Source organism: Copadichromis virginalis, linkage group LG1 (assembly GCF_057382275.1).
Source record: "Copadichromis virginalis isolate Kocher_CV1m ecotype Utaka linkage group LG1, C_Virginalis_male_GT1.1, whole genome shotgun sequence".
NCBI lineage: Eukaryota > Metazoa > Chordata > Actinopteri > Cichliformes > Cichlidae > Copadichromis > Copadichromis virginalis.
The window spans coordinates 40288262-40301562 of record NC_140618.1 but is presented as its reverse complement, the minus strand read 5'-3'; the positions used below and the strand labels follow the sequence as shown (position 1 = coordinate 40301562).

Below are 13301 nucleotides of genomic sequence, written 5' to 3'. Positions count from 1 at the left end.
AGCCCAGGTACAGTTTACCGACGGATGGGTGCAGGACCTTGAAATGCACCGTGTAGAACGAAAGACCATCGTACGTATCATAAGTTTACCAGTCTCACAAATCGTCTTCATAAATACACATTCGTTAACCGTTTATTAATATAACCTTTGAGCTCAACGGTAATTAATTAGTAGTGGAAATAATTTCTGGTAGCATCACAGAAATGTAGCAGTGACAATAAGACTGTATGCTGTAATCGTACTGGGCAATTAGTGATACAAAAAACCTGTTTTATCCTGTGAATAAAAGTATGTGTTTTTGTCAGTGTACCATAATAACAGAAGCGAAACGCAATATTGTGTCAGGACAATTCACTATTTATGCACAATAAATAAAGGAGCATAGCGCGACAATTTCTGTTCAGCGCCAGACTTGCTTGTAACCTATATCACCAATTATGTTAAGAAAAATGACGCATTAACTACAACAGCAGACTGACCTTTGTGTAAATGCTTGGAGCAGACTAACCTGTGAGCTGGAGTGTTCTGGGACGTTATATTTGATCTTTGAATGGCTGCAATCCAGGCCATCCGTCGCCTCTTTGTTACTTCGGAAACATGGCTCGAACAATTTCTCTTCAACGACGTAATCCGATAACAACCGATCTCTTTACCCGTCGGCTTCCCGTGGCTGTCATGCGACCGGCTATTGCAGTTAATAATACAACAGCTTCTTGACATTTTTGTGTTTCTTTTTATCGCTGTGTGACTGATTTTAATTGAAAGCCTGCGTGGCTAGTACTTCTTGCCACGAGTTCCCAGAATCCTTTGCGGTTCTACCCGTGAATGACGTCACATTTTCAATCTCTATATAATATGCATGTTAAATTTTATATTTGGGGTAAAATATCAAGTCTTTTCAAGTAAACCGGTTCAAGTCCAATTCAAGTCCCAAGTCATTGGTGTAAAAGTCCAAGTCAAGTCACAAGTCTTAGAACATTTTTTCAAGTCAAGTCTAAAGTCATAAAATTAATGACTCGAGTCTGACTCGAGTCCAAGTCATGTGACTCAAGTCCACACCTCTGCTGTTTACATCTCTAATTAAGTCTCACATGTGTCAGCTTTCTTTTAATAGATACGAAATTATGGATATATACTGTTAAATGATCAGACTTGTAATATTTCTGACTGAGGCAAAACTTTCCAGATTCCAATCAAATTGAATCGGATCCTGTATCGAATCAAAAAGGATTCTACAAATCAGTGACGATGCAGCCGTACTCAGCTCCCTAAGCATTTTCCCTTTCCAGTTCACAATCAATCCCACCCCTAGGTCAAAAATATGTATAGGACAATTGGCCTCATCTAATATTTTGTATGAACCTGTCCAGCTGTCCAGTGATTAAACGACAAGTAGATGGAGGCAGGACTTCACAGCAGGGGCATACTCCATAATGTGCTGTGCATTCTCATATGTATATTATATATATTGCTCACTTATTGTATTTACCAACATCAAGGAGTTATGAGCAAAGAAAGGCCACACCATAGTGCATGTTTAAATAAGTTTTTTTTTTCTTTGTTTTTTTTTTTGTTTGTTTGTTTGTTTGTTTGGTTTTTGCTTTGTTTTATTATTTTCTTCAAGCCCTGTGTACAGGAGCTGCATACAAAAAGATATTTTGTGAAAAGGGTTGGCGTAATAAGCAAATGCTTCAGCCAATACCTTTTGATTAGCCTTGTCTCATGCTTTCTTTCTTTATGGTAGATTTTTGTTCTGTTTTCACTGTTTGTTTGTTTGTTTTTTCACTGTTTTCACGGAGATTTGAATTTGAATGCTAATCAATAAAATCAAATCAAATCAAAATCAAAATAGGGAAAGTTTATTGATCAAAATGTATTACGCAAATACGCATTACATTTTTTTCAGCCCCCCAATCGAGAAAACAAAACCAATTACATGTTCAAAGCAACGGAACGGTGGCCCAATATCAGAGAGAACTCCACTCTTGAGTGAGCAGTGATGATTGAGCAGTCCGTTTTATTTTGCAGATTCAAGCTGCTCTTCAAAATTTTCACCACCAGATGTCACCGGAGAGGACTGTGTTGAAAAGCTTCGAGTAATGAACCGTTTTTCAATACAAGCTTCAGTGCTTCGGAAAGCTTCATTTGGCCATCACTAGCTAATTGTAACACATACCAGAAGACACGGGGAGAATCACACACAGCATGAGGGACGACACGACACTGACTCAGAGAAACACAGGGTTTAAATACACTGGGAAGTAACGAGGGGAATGAGACACAGAAGGAGGGCACAGCTGGGAGAAATCAGGACTGACGAGACAAGCAAAGCAGGACACATTTACATAAGACACGGACCTACAAAGTAAAACAGGAAGGATCACACAGAGACGCGAACTTGACACAGTGGAGACAGCAACTAAGAAACACAGAGACATAAACCATAAGGCAGAGGACTCTAAGAACAGAGAGGACACAGAGAAACATGAAGGGCAAGGGATCGAAACTAGAAACCATAGAATAACTCACACACATAAGTACAATAACACAAAAACCACAAAGAACTAAAAACGCTGGGTCTCCCGTGACACACACCTGTTCACCTGCACGCGAACACAAATATCTCATCAGCTGATCACAGAGACGCAGGTCTGTGCATTTAGGCACGGTTAAGATGGCACGCTGAAGTTCAAACCAAGCATCAGGATGAGGACGTATTTCAGAAGCTGATGGAAAATAGGAAGAAAAGAGTAACTCAGCACTTGTTACAACAAAGGTGTGCAGACGTCCAGATGTTAAACCCTGAAGCAGATGAGTTCAGCAGCAGAGGCCAAACTCAGTGTTACTCCTGTCACGTAACTTTCCAGTTTATTCAGAAGCATGCGTTATATTTCACAAAACGAGAAACTGGGTTATGTGTAAAATGTGAATTACAAAGAATTTTATAACTGTAATTTAATCTCTGTGTAAACAGCTGTCAGTAAAGTGCACTGGATGTTACAACACGGAGGGAGAGAGTTTATTTTCCATAGGTAATAAACTTTGTTGTCATTTGATTCACAGTGAGAGCAGGTGTGTGATTCCAACACAAAGGTCAGAGTTACTCAATACATTACCCAACTTTAGAATCTTAATATATCTAACAAAGCTTATCGTGAGTTAAAGGATCATTTTCACCCTAAAACAAAGAAAAAAGTCATTTTCAGAGCCTTCAAAGTTTCATTTGAGATACATTTCAGGTCACGTGTTAGCAAACAGACAGTGTTCAGGTATTAAACACACAGCACCTCGTGCACGTTTGTAACCATGGGATCCACACATTCAGCAACACAGTAGTGTTATTACTGTTTTGGGTGGGGGCAGCTATAGATTAGAATCACGTGTGACCTCATGCTGCTGATGGATGCGTTGCAGTCACATGATCCAATCATGCTGTGGAGCAATGAAGTCAGGTGGGTGCAGGAAAATGTCTAGACCGGATTTGTTTGCACTATAAAGCAGCTCAGGATAACGTTGCCACTGGGCCACACTGGCCCTGTTTATCTGTGGGGAATCGTGCACGGGTTCACGTGTGAGTGACTACACCTACAGCACCTACAGCGCAGCGTCATTTTGTAAATAAAGGCGCGTTTTCTTTGATTTGCGGTTGTCTCGAGTGCATGCTTCCACAGCCGTCACACATACTGCTGTCATATTAAGAAAATGTTTGCGACGTCGAAAATAGCGACGGCCATCTGGGACTTTCTAGTGGACGACTTCATGGCTGCGCCTTCACCTGGAGACTGGCGGTCCATCACAGAGGGATTCCAGGAGCGCTGGAACTTCCCTCTGTGCTGTGCAGCTCTGGATGGGAAGCACGTCCAGACAAAGGCACCCCATATATCATATAGGAGACACACACTTTGATATACACTAAATATTTATTGCATTTCTTTTTTGTGGTGCCCAAATTTATGCACCTGCTTGATTTTGTTTAAACAATTATTGCACACTTTCTGTAAATCCAGTAAACTTCTTTTCACTTCTCAAATATCACTGTGTGAGTCTCCTGTATGATATTTAACTGACATTTTTTATTGTAACAACCAACGATTTATACAGGAAAATAATGTCTATTAACAAGGTTGCCCAAACTTTTGCATCCCACTGTATTAGTATATTTTGTCATTAGTATAATATGAAATAACTTCTACATGTGTCAAGTCGTGTGCCAACATTTGCTGTGTAGTAGAACTGAGACATTAGTCATTATAAACATTTATTTGAAATAATATTAGAATTCTCAAACAGAAAAACATTAAACATAAATATATAAAATATAAGTATTTACAGAGAGACAGGAATAAAAAGGACCAGCTGCTCTCCAGAGCAGGAACAAGGCTGAGGAGGAACTGCTCCATTGGAGACTGGTGTGGTCTCTTCAGGGACTCCAGGGTGGCCAGCTCCACCGCCGATGGACCGTCCTGGGACCCGTCCCTCATCTGCCTCGGAGCCGTCCTCCTCTGTGGGCCTGTAAAACAGCACAAAACACAAAGAAATGAGAAGGCTGCTACTAGATTTTAATTTCAACAGTGAAAAAAAACAAAAACAGGATATAATCAGATTGGTTGTAGATATTTAGTAAAGGTGATCACAAGGCAATCCCACCGACTAAAAAGGTATCAGTGCTTGCTGTACATACCTGTGGGTGCAGCAGCAGGAGTTCAGGGACTGGGGAGCCAGGAGAAGCAACAGGGGATGCTCTGCTGCAGAACCAGTTGGCTCTACACTGAAAAAAATATGTTGTTGGATTTACTTAATTCAATGGTGGACATTTGTTGCACACAGATGTTTTGCTTTGGCAGCAACTTAAACCATTGAGTTAAATTAACACAATTTATTCATGTTCAATAAACCTGTGCAATTTGTGTTGATAAAATGTGACTTAAACATGTTTTGATGAAGTAATTTGAGCTCTTGGAATATTTTAATCCTTCACAATTTTCTCACGTTATCCCAACACGATTCAATAACTTTTACCCAATACTACTTGGTCACTTAAATACTACATGTTATCTTCAAATTACATTTTGCTATTATATTCTAGTATCAAATACACAATTTTCAAATGGAGGCCTTATAACAGATTGTATTGTTCTCTTCCAAGATGGTTGCTGGCATCCACCAGTAACCTTTCAAAACAACATGTCTAATTTCACTGCAGTAGGTAATGAATTAAACTGACATTACTCCTCTACTGAATCTATATAAATCAACAGTTAAATAATGTCAGTTCTTCCGTGTTCTCTGGAATCAATCGCAGCAAAGAAATTAGACTCTTTCTTTTGAAAAATGTTGGGAAAGAACAATACAAAACATTCTATTTAAGGCCTCTGACATCAAGATTCAGTTAAACAACAATTATAACTAAACAATTTGAGGTAATGTTAGTTTCCATTAACATTAAATTAGGTTACTGAATTGGCAAACACCTTCCTATTAACACTACCCATTTTACCCCAATAACTAAAGAAATTAGCACTTGCAGGTCAAAACCTTTATTCAAGAGACGCAAAAATAACATTGATACAGTGACTGTCAAAAATTACAGCACTGATCATACTGTGACATCTTGGTTCAAAACAGCACACTTAGAAATATTCAACGTTCTTTACTTCAACTGAATGAAACTGAAAATACCATTTCACACGACCCATATGGGATATTTAGACTGTATAACTGTTCACGCTACATCTCTTCACTAGTAAAAGAAAGAAAAAATACAAAGAGAAATTTAAAAATGCTGCCAAACAGACAGAGAACTTGTACAGAGCAAAAGGAAAAACAAACAACAACAAAAAACAGCTCGTCCTCATGGCAGTTGCAGAGTATATAAAAATGAACCCTGCGATCCGTTCCTGGAATTGAGCTTCAAAAATGCAGCAGAACAAGTGTGAGATTTAAATGTCCTCTCACCTAGAGCTGGTCACCTCACATGCATAACAGTGAGCTTCGTTGCAGGAGCAGTTTTGTCTTAGTTGTGAGCTTTTCTTGAGAGCTGAGTTGCATCCAACTCCATTACCACCCATTGAATCACCTCAAAAGTGTAGCAGAGTTGTGATGGGTAACTCATGTTGAAGGAATAAAAAAGGTCCAAACAGCATGGCTACTGCAAAGGTCACGTTATCCAGATCTTGAAGAACAACATCAGAAAAGTCATTGCCTGGCGCATCTCTGGAGACAGATGTTCATTGTGGTTTTCTCAATCTGTGCAGTGGCCTCAGTCAAGTCCTGGTTAAACACAAAACATTTCTTTAAGATTCCTTTTTAAACTCATCTCTTTTGAATCTACCAGTTCTAATGTTAGAGTAATTTAAACCAATGCAAGCAACATAGTAAATAGCTATAGCCAAAGAGTGGCCTGCCATGCTGCCATTCATGGTCTAACAGAGTTTCTAAGAGAGGGTGAAAAACATAATTTCAAATGCTTTACATTAGTTTTTCTTAGAAAGACACCGGCCCATCAGAAATCCAGGCCATGTCACTCAGAAGATGTTAGAATTTAGACTTTCAGCCCCACAATTTGGTTAGCTGTTGGTCAGTTGGTCTTTTTTTTTTTTTTTTTTTTTTTCCAAACAAAAGCTAATGTAAATACTGGTGGGATTTTCCTTTGTTCATTAGAATGACAAATTTAAAGTTTTTTCACACTGATGTGACCCCTAATACAGGGGTGGGGGTGGGGCCTCAAGGGCCGGCGGCCGAGTTCACTACCAGGCCTCATGTGAACTTCAAATTATTAAAGAGGACTACTGGTCCTAACCAGTCCAATGAGGATCAAGTGGATAACTAAATGCATTTTTAAAGGTTGCAAATCCACAATCTACTCATAAAACACTCACCATGAACTCCTGCACCAAGATGTTGCAATTGTCTTTCACACAGATGCGGAGCACTTTGATGAGGGACTCCGAGCATTAATGTCATCCTTGACTATTATAACAAAGAAAACAGAGATTTGTGAACTTTTCAGTAGCACAGAAGAAAATGATCCCAGACAAAAACTCTTGACTTTTTAAACCAGTCAACATGCAACACCAGCATCTACAAAGCAATATCAAAAGTTCCTGTTTGACATCAACTTTATGGATATATAGTTTCCAGAACATTTATTTTTAAAAAAAGATACATTTTTCTCAGTGGGCCAGTAAATGCATGACGAAAATTATGGCATCCTTTTAGTGGAATCATTACTCACAGGTAATAGTTGACTGTTTCAATGGATGTAGCATAAAAATTTTACTGACCTAATGCAATACATATACACTTTGTAGTTAAAGAATTTTAAAGTTCTTACTGTCATAATGGCAGCTACATCCTTTAGCTTTGTGCCCTGTTCCCCCGATCACTTTGCAAACACTTTCAGCAGACTGTCAGAGAGAAACTCAGCTCCGTCAGAAACCTTGACTGTAAAGGCATGGTTGGGATGCACTGGAATGCTGCATTTTATCTGAAATGACATAAAATTATTTTGAAATAACAGCAGGCACTGTGCTTGGTTAATCAGTAATGTTTTGTTGAATAAAAACTGTGTTTCCAGATCTTATGGGATTAAAAAAAATCCAAAGATGTTTGTTTCTGATTTGCAACCCAACAACCCACAAGTTACAACCTCATTTCAGTTCAAGTGTGCATTAATGCGAGTCCAGTAATCACCTTTCTGGCAATACATACAGGTATAAGTTAAACCTATGGCAGATTTTGGATTTCTCAGCTGTATTAATAGGGTGAGTATGCATGCACCTAATAATTATACAAAACCTATTATAATTAAGTTACAGAAACGAAAATAGAATATACTTTCTTACCATAACACCTTGAACCCACAATCCATCAGCTGACTCCTGGTGAAATGCAGAATAGAGGTCGTCTCTCAATGTGCAGCAAAAAAAAAACAAAAACAAAAGGACAGCAGGTGAGGCCAGGAGGGGTAGGGATGTAAGCTAGCATAATGCCGCTGATGATATTAGCTAAAGCTGTTCAATGTCCAAAATCTCACTAACACCATGGTGCAGTAAATACACAATGTAACTGAAGAGTCAGTTGGCAAATCTATTCACACAGAAAACCAAATTATGTTATGAGTGCCTCGTAATTAGGTTTAATGTGATATTACGGCTCTTGTGCCAAAGACAAATTCAAATGAAAAAGCGCCAATTCTTTGACAACAGATAAAACAGCAAATAAGCTAACGGCTCTTTTTTAGCATGTTACATGGCGACACTCTAGACGTTTAACTACATTTGTCTGAAATATGGTAAATATTAATTCAAAAAATCAAGACATACCAAAAACGTAGAGTTGGCTGCTCGACTTGACTGAGATGGATGCCTTTTTTAAACCACGATCCAAAGCCCGCGAGATGAAATCACGCGTGGTTTCACGAGATTTAACGTTGCTATCTTATTGACTTACTTCACCTGAACATGATATGAACAATTTAATACACCCTTTCTGCATATCATGTAGTTTTTACACTATATAGTTACATTTAACTTTAAAACATGAGGCAATTGTGTTAAATACATACAAGATGCTTACATAAATCCAAGAGATGGCCAGTCCCTTTTTTTCAGTGTATCAATACAGTATTAAATGCTAACAGGTTGAATATAATCAGAGAAAGTATATACAGTGGTCCCTCCTTTATTGCAGCAGGGGTTCTCAGAATAACTAGCCCCTGGCCACGCACTTTATACACTGTTTTCCCCACACACATGAACATTGGTCACAGTTCTCACAATTGATTCTCAAAGTGCAAACCTTTGTAGATTGCAAAACGTAAAAGTATTATTATGCCGCGTTTTGTCTTCATCTGCCCGCCACTTTCGTGCGCCCTTTCCCCTCGCGGTGCAGGTGTCTATTTCCGAATGAGGCTCATAGTTATGGGTGTTTTTGTGCTGTTTTTTCTATTGGACGTGATGGTTATCAAAACCAAACATGATAAATTTGGCAAGCGCAGGAGACACGACACGGAGCAGATTTGTCAATCAGGCTGCAGAATGCAATGCTGTACGGTGCAAAAAAAAGAAAAGAAAAAGAAAATCAGCGGAAAAGCGAAGCAGTGACAGCGGGACCACTGTGTGCTGCTTATTAATAAAGAAAATATATTCCTATATGACAACATGCATGAAAGCAGAACGGTATTTGTACGTCAGTGGGAAAATAGCGGTGGCTTGCTAGCTTTTGTGCGGCTTCCCCGGAAGGTTAAAGACAGAACATTACTAGATTGTGGTTTTAATTAAAATGTAGCCTGTGACAATTCTGAACACATGACAAGCTACTTTAAGGCATATCACCCAGTTTGTAATATTGCTAAACATTTCTGAAGGCAGACGAGTCATGCTGGCTGGGTCAGTGTCATTTTTGTTGTAATTGATGTCTGGTTTGTTCTGTTCCCTAGTGATGGGTAGGGATGGGTACCAGTATCTGACATAATCCTTGAAATAGTAATAACACAGTATCCTCAGCAAAGATGAATTAAACAAGTTTTATTTTAATGGAAGTTTACTTCAAGTCTTCAGATTTTTACTGTTTTTTATTTGATTACTTTAAAGTATATGATTACATTTGAGTAATTAAATAAAGACAGTTTTGATGGAGCTCCTGAGCCAGCCCAAGCTCTCTATGAAGACGAGGAAAAACTCCCCTGGGGGGGCCAGATTGACGGGAAGAAACCTCGGGAAAGCCCATTCAAAGAGAGATCCCCTTTCCTGGGATGGCTGGGGGGGTTACAGGAATTCCAAAACACTGAAATTTAAAGTGGGCCAATTAAAAAAAATTTTTCCTGAAAAAAAGAAAGGTAATTCATACATCACACATAAATGATAACGTCTGAATTGTGTGCGTTTGTGTGTGTGTGTGATAGGCTTATCTCAGCCAAGTGTGATGCTGTAGGTCCTCCAGCGTCGGCCGCGTCTCCGGGACTTTGGTTAAACACGCGTCCAAGAAATCCCGGCAGTCTGGAAAGAAAGGAAAGAGAAAAAACATGAAGATGATAGTTCCAGTGGTCCAAGCCATCAGTCAGTCTTGAAGTGTGACGTTTTCTTACTTTTGGACAGATGTCTTTTGAATTTCAGGCGCTTTTTGAGGAAGCTCGTGGTGTCAAAGTCCCCCGCATGAAGCGCTTCGTACAGAACCACTCCCATTTGCCATACCGTGGTGGGTCCACACCTGTAGCAACTGCGCCCGTACCACTCGGGAGGGGAGTAAATTTCTGTACCTAATAAACAGACACAATTGCAATTTCTTCTAAAACAAAAGGCGAAAACTGTGACATCTGTGAAGAGCAAGAGCAGAATATGTTACCATAGAAGAGGCGGTACTGCGACCGCTCCTTAAAAAAGCAGCTGAGTCCAAAGTCGATGATACGAACACGCGGTACATCTGAGCCGGTCTCAATCAGAATGTTCTCACTCTTGATGTCCCGGTGAAAGATGTGTTTATCCTCCAGGTGCTTCGCAGCATCAACCAGCTGCTTCAGAATGACCTGGAAATAGAGCAGGGCGATATGACCAAAAATATTCATCACGATATACATTTGAAAAGTTGCGATAACGATATAACTGACGATATAACTGACACTAGACAAAATACTTTACAACTCCACAACTTTATTAGTGCAAAAAACCCCATCAATGTATTTTCACTTAAACAAGCAGCTGTTTTTTTATGTCCATTAAAGTTATATAAAAATGTAACAGTGCAAATTCCTCGCTGACAGTTTAACCAAAAGGCATTTCCAGTGGAAACTGGCCGACATATCCTCAGCATAACCATGTATAATATCCACAAAACTTAAAAAGAGGTTATACACACACAATACGGTAATATCATGTTGAGGTGCAGTACGTATCACTCCGCGAGGCGCCTGCCTACGATAGCCGTAATGCTCCGACAATCCATCGAGCGGTGCGGCTTTGTAGCTTAGCAAAGTCGCCGTGCACATAAAACCGTTTCGAGGTCAGTAAACACAACCAGAGTTCATACATAAGGCGCACGGGATTATAAGGGGCTCTGTCGAGTTTCAGAAAATTCAAAGGGTTGATTTTAAGTGTGCCGTATTTTCCATACAACACGGTAATAACGACGGCCTGCTAGCATGCGCTACCAAAAATTGTGCTTTGTTGTGTATCTGACGGACGAAAGCTAAACCAGTTCCACACCACTGAAGCTGCAGCATTTTTACAAACCAGAAACTTAAACAACTGAGTTAAATCAACACAACTTTTTCATATTCAATAAACCTGTGCATTTTGTGTTCATAAAATGCGATTGAAACATGTTCAGATGAAGTAAGTTGAGCTCTTGGAATATTTTAATCCTTCACAATTTTGTCATTTTATTTCAACAGTATTCAATAACTTTTACCCCAATACTACTTGGTCACTTAAATACTACATGCTGTCTTCATATTACATAATGTTCAACAAAGTCTAGATCCTGGTTACCATAAAAATTGAATGGGTCTTCAACAACTACCATCCTTCTATCTTTATCCTGGTTGCAGGAGGGCTGGGAAATAACCCTGAAGTGATAGGTTACAAGGCACGGTACACCCTGGACAGCTGACCAGTCTATCACATAGAAACAAACAACCATTTGCAACAGCACTAACCACCATGCCAACAATCTAGGAAATGTAGGAAAGCTATGATTTCCTGTATTTGATGCAGAATTGTTTTGTTTTGTAATAATACACAATAAATAGCAATAGCATGCACGTGGTGCGTGTGTAGTGCCTCTTATAACTCCTGCAGTTTGAAATCTTGTGCGATCTTGTGAATTTCATGAGTTCAGCAACTAACCACTCTCACTAGATTGTATCAGCTCATCTCAACAAGAACAAATTAAGTTGTTGAATTTCGTACAGATTCTTCATGATTTAATTACGTTCATAGAAACATGAAATTATTGTGTTCAAATTACAAGTTAGACTTTTTTAATGTAACAACCACCCAACTTACTTTTTTTGGTAAAAAACAGTAGAGGTGGCTGCTCGACTTGACTGAGATGGATGCCTTCCTGAAACCACGATCTAAAGAGCGCGAGTCTGAAACCCGTGCAGTGTCGTGGTCGTGGGATTTAACATTGATATATTATTGACTTACTTCACTTGAACATGATATAAACAATTTAATCTAGCCTCTCTGCATATCATGTAGTTTCTACACTATGTAGTTACACTTAACTTTAAAGCATGAGGCAATTGTGTTAAATACACGCAAGATGCTTACGTAAATCCAAGAGCTGGCCAATCCCTTTTTTTCAGTGTACTTACCTGGATGATTGAGCATGTATCAAGACAATGAGTCATTTACTTTAGTAAAACTGTGTAATGCAACAAGAAAAGAAAAAATATCCGAACTATAACACCGACTTTTAAATAGCAATCAAGCCCAATAAACAGTTTCTTTTGTTAAAAGAGGGGCCTAATGTCCTCCACAGTTATGTGAGATGATAAAGCCATACAGAAAATGATTACTTCAAGATATAGCTGCTAAAAGTCGTTCTACTACCGAAATGTGTATGTATCCTCTCCTGATTTATTTCCAAAGTTTACTCACTTGATTTGGATTACTGAATGGAACCTAATCATTTTATTAATCTATACACACAGAAATAGCCACACAAACTAAATTAGTTGGTCAAATTTTATTCAGACACTTGATGAAATAATCACACAATGTGGTCCTTCTAATGACAGCAACATAATCTTGTTAGGAGGTGGTGGGATTGTCACATGCAGTGAGCTAGCATGATTTACTTAAAGCTGATGTGATTCCCAGATTGGACGAACTATTTGCATTTTCCTCATCATTATTTTTATTTTTGTTTTCTGATTGCTGATTGGTAGTGGTTGCCAGAATTATGCTTTCGCTTAAAATACAGTGTTAGCTACTAGTGCCTCAATTTCTTGGTTGTCTAAGAAATTTATCCTATCAGAGCCTTCAAAAACAAAAAATAAAAACAAAAAATATATTTTACAAAACATAATTCCAATTAAAATAGTTAGCTGGGTAAAATGCCACATTTTTTATGTCACAGTTAGTGCGATTCTTGATTCTTATGATAAAATGTAATTATATTTTAATCCCACAAATTTCTTTTTTCTTTTTATGAGAGCTCACACACTTAAAGGATATCCCAAAGTCACACATTTTACAACAGCAACCTCATTTTATAAATGCAATACACTACAAAACAAGTGGAATAAAAGCAAAACATTAATAATATGCTTTAGTGGAATTACTACAGTATCTTGA

The 13301-nt window shown here is 38.6% G+C and overlaps 1 protein-coding gene and 2 long non-coding RNA genes across 8 annotated transcripts; all 3 read right to left on the bottom strand.

Moving 5' to 3' along the window:
• Positions 1–4245: 4245 nt before the first annotated feature.
• On the bottom strand, positions 4246–4758 carry LOC146719290 (uncharacterized). The gene is made up of 2 exons (XR_014921331.1): positions 4682–4758; positions 4246–4510 (listed from the first exon to the last, which is right to left on the bottom strand). It is a non-coding gene; the product is annotated as an uncharacterized LOC146719290 (long non-coding RNA).
• Positions 4759–5521: 763 nt separating this feature from the next.
• On the bottom strand, positions 5522–8556 carry LOC146719289 (uncharacterized). Of its 3 annotated transcripts, none has more exons than XR_014921328.1 (5): positions 8325–8556; positions 7845–7908; positions 7334–7486; positions 6879–6969; positions 5522–6270 (listed from the first exon to the last, which is right to left on the bottom strand). It is a non-coding gene; the product is annotated as an uncharacterized LOC146719289 (long non-coding RNA). The 3 variants fall into 3 exon arrangements; XR_014921330.1 differs by having other exon boundaries at positions 7845–7880; XR_014921327.1 differs by lacking the exon at positions 8325–8556 and having other exon boundaries at positions 7845–7925.
• A 74-nt stretch (positions 8557–8630) lies between these two features.
• Positions 8631–12565, bottom strand: LOC146719288 (serine/threonine-protein kinase pim-2-like). Of its 4 annotated transcripts, none has more exons than XM_085462893.1 (4): positions 12317–12565; positions 10345–10525; positions 10088–10258; positions 8631–9998 (listed from the first exon to the last, which is right to left on the bottom strand). In XM_085462893.1, exons 1-4 carry the CDS (start codon positions 12350–12352, stop codon positions 9907–9909), a joined length of 480 nt encoding a protein of 159 aa, XP_085319019.1. In that variant the 5' UTR covers positions 12353–12565; the 3' UTR covers positions 8631–9906. The 4 variants fall into 4 exon arrangements, with proteins under 4 accessions (XP_085319019.1, XP_085319036.1, XP_085319027.1 ...); XM_085462910.1 differs by lacking the exon at positions 12317–12565 and adding an exon at positions 11487–11649; XM_085462901.1 differs by lacking the exon at positions 12317–12565 and adding an exon at positions 10855–11303.
• Between the last annotated feature and the right edge of the window lie 736 nt (positions 12566–13301).